This window comes from Myotis brandtii, unplaced genomic scaffold (assembly GCF_000412655.1).
Source record: "Myotis brandtii unplaced genomic scaffold, ASM41265v1 scaffold2075, whole genome shotgun sequence".
NCBI lineage: Eukaryota > Metazoa > Chordata > Mammalia > Chiroptera > Vespertilionidae > Myotis > Myotis brandtii.
The window spans coordinates 14278-19166 of NW_005357751.1; the positions used below are offsets into that span (position 1 = coordinate 14278).

Genomic DNA, 4889 nt, shown 5'->3' on the forward strand with positions numbered 1-4889 from the left:
CACACCAAGAGCTTGCTTCTGAACTCAGGGCCCAGCAACCTCCACACCATTACCCCCACCCCCCAAACTTCCATCCATTTTGCTCTGATACTTTCTGGAACCTGAGTGGGAATGTCCAGCCCTGCGATGTCCCCGTAAACCTGTCCCCTACAGCTGCATAAAGTTCAAAGTAGAGCGGAAGCAGGAGAAAGATGGGTTGAACCAGATCCTGGGGGTGGGGTCTTCATGGGTTTTTCTCTTTTTGTTTGAGTAGTTTTTGTTATTTGTGAAAACATACGGTGCAATGAAGGAACTTGAGATAAGGAGTGAGCTTGCAATGTCAGTCTCCCTCTATGCCCCTCCCTTCGAGAAGCCAAAGTGCACACGGAGCACACAAAGACAGAAGCCACTGCACAACCTCTTAGGAGGAAACAAACATATATTGAGGAAAATTAAATATTTTGAATGTGTTGAGAAAATGGACTGATTTTTTTCATAGAGACATGTTTATGGTCGACCAGGCAAGACACCCACCTGAAAAAGACAGTGCCTCGGGCAGTGTTGATGGTGGCCTAGGGCACCTGGCACCTTTGGCCCATCCTGGCAGAGATGGACTGGAGACAAAATCTTCTTGGGGGGCAGAGATGTGAGGCAACTCAGGCCCAAGGGCTCATCATTGAATCTGATACTTTCCAAGGACTCTGTCTGTCGGACTTGCCCTTCCCAAGTGGAACAATTCTGGTCCTTAGAGTTGGCCTGCTGACTGCAGGCTGTATGACTCATCACTCCCCCTTTCTCTGAGTAGAAGGGAAGCCTGTTGTAGCAAAAGCACCCACACACTGGGGCTTGGGGTTCCTGTATGTGCTCATTTAACGCTGTGGTATGAAGTCCATGGTGAATGGCAATTTTCTCCTCTAGAATCTGTCCTACAGTTGTTATGAGTGTCTGAGCCTCAGGGATCTTGGGGTCCATAATTGATATGCTTTTGACTGGTCCTTGGCCCTGGGCAGGGGGTGAATTGAGCTTGTAGTTTAGCAGAGCATCCTGACCTTTGAGTTTTTTATTAGAGAAAATCCCCTGAAAAAAGAGCCTCATTCTTTGTCTGAAGAAACTTTCTGGAGGACCCTGTTTCTTCTCTGGCCCCAGCTGAAGGTATTTCCTCCCAACAGAGTCTACTGTGCCCATAGCCATGGCAGAGGGGGTCTTTCTAATGGTATGAGAAGTCCCCAATTTCTCAGGCCCTTCTGCCTGCTCTCTTGGGTTGGGCCTCCTACAATTCTCTCTCTTACAGGCAGGGACGATCATTTCTCTCTGATTCTTCCAAGAGTCTTGAACATTTAAGATCCTGGGTTCCTGCTTCCCTTGGCTGCTCCTTTGGGGTGTCTTAAGGCCACATAACACATGGGAAGCTAGCCTGACTCCAGGGAGCTCTCTCTGGAAGTGGCGATGGTGCACCTGAGAAGCCAAGTTGTCTGCAGCAAGGGGCTTGTGTGTGGGACAGTCTTGAGGTTGGTTCTTTGACGGTACCTTCACTTTGGACTTAAGTTCATTAGTGACCTCATTTTTAAGGCATGGCTCTCCTGGATCTTGGAGAACAGACATTCTAGGGAATAGGGAGACGCTACTGGTCCTTGGAGCTTCCACATTCCTCAAATGTGCACTGATGTTTTGGGATGTTGTCTGTACATTTGTTCCAAATTCTGGTTCAAGAGCAGGGGACCTACTGGCCTCCATTGTCTCCTTCACCTCTTTGGCCCTCAAAGATTGGGATCCTAAGTTCATCTCCAGCGTTGTTACCCTATTGAAGGGGTCTTGTGAGGCCCCGCTCCTACTCTTCCCTCTTGGCTCATTCCTGGCCATTGCTGAACTTGGACTGAGATCTAAGCTGCCCCTCTCGGCCCACTCCACCTGTCTAGTCAGAGAGGCCTTTGCAGGCCCATGGTCAGCACCAGGTGGGGTCCCTCCCAGAGCACTCTGCATGTCCTCACACACAGGTGAGGGGGCAAGGAGCGGCCTTGCCAGGGTGGGAACTGAGTCTCCTGTTTTCACTTTCTCTCCTGGACAGGCCTGAGGAGGTTTTCCCGGGAACTCAACAAACTTGACTATCGAATAGGCCCCAGATACACAGCTGGGTGAGGGGGGAAGGGGGAACTGCAGAATGGGTGAGGCTTGAGCCCTTTTCAACTTAATGAGACTCACGGGCTTGAGGACCTTGAGGGGCAGGCCCCACCGGTGCTTCACCCAGAACTTTGTAACATGTGCTTCTAGCACCTTTTGAATGTCTGTATCGAGAAAGAAGGCCCCGTGAGAGGCGTTCAAGCAGGGTTCCCAGCCATTTAAGATTCCCAGATTTTTGGTTTCCATGTGAGTGTCAGCCGTGGCATAAGAGTGGTTGACAGGAAGCCAGGGTCCATGCACACTCATCAGGTTCTTGCTCATCTGTCCCAACTTTCTGCCCAAGTGGCCTTTTAGCGTGTTTTCTAGATTTTTGTCTAAGTTCCTCAGTAAATCACTTCTGGAGTCCCTTCTCCAAAGCATCACATCACTTTCTGACTCCTCAGAGTCTCCCCTCTGAAACGTCACTAAGGAGATTTCTGAGCCCCTGGAGAGATCTTCTGGGACCTTCCCTGTATCGGGGCTTAGCTGAGGCCCCACGTTCTGTGCATCGTTGCTGCTTTCACCTGTGAGTGAAGAGGGCTGTGAGGGCTCATGCTTGTCCTTTGCCTGACATGTTCCTGGTAATTCGCTCTGATGTTGCCCTAGTTCTGGAGGTTCTCGGATCTTGGGGGACAGCTCCCAGCTGTGTTGCATATGCGAGTTTTGGGGATGTTGCTCCAGCTGCTTCCGGGGCTCAGGGCTGATTGGAAAATTCTCAGGAAGGATGCTGTTCTTGGGAAGGTTGGCTGTGAAGACACTGAAGACTTCCTGAGATCTGTTGACTACAGAGGATAAATCCCACCCACTTTCTACTTGCTTCTGCAACAAGGGCCTTTCTGGATGTTGAATCTCAACTGGGATTAAAGATTGTGGCTTATTCTGGGCTGTCGGGCATGATACTCCACAGCCCCTCATCTGAGGTGGAGAAGAAGGTGGTAGGGTTGGTAGAGAGGATGGGAGATGGCCCCGGGCCTGGACCTGAGCCAGAGGTGGGGGCTGTAATTGAAGCATGGTTGGAAGCAAGGGTGGAGATTGGAACTCCAAGTGAGACATGTGCTGGGAATGGGAGAGCAGTGGAGGCATTGTAACCTGCAGTTGAACTGGGCAGGCACTCGAGATGCCATTGAATAAGAAAGGTGGAGGCTGTAATGTGGAAGAGCCCTTGGATGTCCAGGCAGTAGCCTCCAGGGATTCGCTGTGCAGGGAGGGGAGACCCCAAAAAAGCTGGCTGTAGAGCTGCAGAGGACTATGCAGTTGTTCTTGTTCGTCCTCCATGCTCCAGAAGGGTTGGGGGGTTGTGGTGTCCTGCTCAGCACCCAGTGATTTCCACGTATTCCCCAAAGAGTGCGGGTGGTAGTTTGGGTTCATTTGTTTTGGATATAATGCATATTTTTCATTTTCTTTCAAAATCGTTATGTTGATTCTCTTTGCGATGTGTATCTCCAGGAGGTTCTGCTCATCAGAGCTGAGCAAAGAGAGGCCCCCAGCCTCTGCCTGTCTGTCTGTGGGGTCTTCCTGGAACGAGGCCTCTGGTGGGTGGTGAGACAGGTGCTCTTGCTGGGACTCCCACTGTGATGAGGCTGAGAGGCATGAGGCTTTGGCAGCCACCTGCCACCAGGACAGGGCTGAAATGGGACAGTTTGAGTGGCCAAGGCCTGAGATGGCTGGGGTGGGAGAAGCTGACCGAGGTGTGTGTGGACATGAACTCTGCGGGGTGGGGCCCAGTGTCAGTGTCATTGAGTCACACTGGGGAAGAGTCAGAGTGGAGGCTGGTGTTGGGTGGGGGGCAGAGGAGGCTGTGGGAGGTGGAGGGTGGGCCCCTGAGTCAGGGGGAAGTAGTGAGGGGGAGGAAAGTGCAAGTGGCTGGGGTGAAAGGTCGGCCAGGGGAAGGAAAGGCTCTGGTGGCCGAGAGGCACTCAGGGATGAGGAGCAATGAAGGGAAACTGAGGAGCTGGCGGGCCTGGTGACAAGGTGGAGGCCAGAGGTAACGGGTACTCAGTCACAGGAGCCAGAGAAGCCGAGGGGGACATGGTGGGAGCAGCATCTTCCACAAGCTCCCCACAGGGCCTATTGGCTCCAGCAGGCGCTGCTTTGCAGAACTCACCAGAGGGGTCTTGATGGGAGCGCTGACGAAAGCTGCCCTGTTCAGGGGGCCTCTCCAGGTGGCTGCAGGAGATGGGGGCACAGGCTGCAGCCAGGAGCAGGCGGGCAGGCTGGGCGGGGTGGGCACCTGGGACCCAGGGTCCTCCATGGCCCTGACACTGACTTCCCAGTGCTCCTGCTGTCCCTCACCTCAGGGCCATAGCCACACCCTGTCCCATGGCCCCTCCCAGGTCAGAGCCAGGCGGCCTAAGGTGACATCACAGGTTCGGGAGGGAAGAGGACCCTGGAGAGAAGGGGAAGATTCTTTACCTTCCAAGAAGAGTGATTAGGCTCCGAGCCTTTTCCAGTTCTTGCAGGCACTCTCTGCAGGCTGGAAATCAGGAAACAGTCAGATGGTGGAGCAGGGCCAGGGGGTCTTACAGGAGGCTGAGTGCCATGGCCCTTTAAGAGTGACACCCAGGAGAGCTGACTCAGGAGCCCAAGCATCAGGGTCAAGGCCACATGACCCCTGACAGTGATGGCAAGGCTCAGGACAGGTAGTGCTTTGTCATTTACAAAGTGTTTCCTCTCCACTACCCCCTGCCCCCCTCCCTACTTCCCTGTGGGGGAGAAAGGGCAGGGGCACCTGGGAGGAATCTGAGCAAAGGTGA

The 4889-nt window shown here is 53.3% G+C and overlaps 1 protein-coding gene across 1 annotated transcript; it reads right to left on the reverse strand.

Moving 5' to 3' along the window:
• Positions 1–400: 400 nt before the first annotated feature.
• On the reverse strand, positions 401–4603 carry LOC102243731 (spermatogenesis-associated protein 31A1-like). Its single transcript, XM_014539020.1, has 3 exons — positions 4549–4603; positions 4241–4302; positions 401–3716 (listed from the first exon to the last, which is right to left on the reverse strand). Exon 3 carries the CDS (start codon positions 3502–3504, stop codon positions 487–489), a length of 3018 nt encoding a protein of 1005 aa, XP_014394506.1. The 5' UTR covers positions 3505–3716; positions 4241–4302; positions 4549–4603; the 3' UTR covers positions 401–486.
• Between the last annotated feature and the right edge of the window lie 286 nt (positions 4604–4889).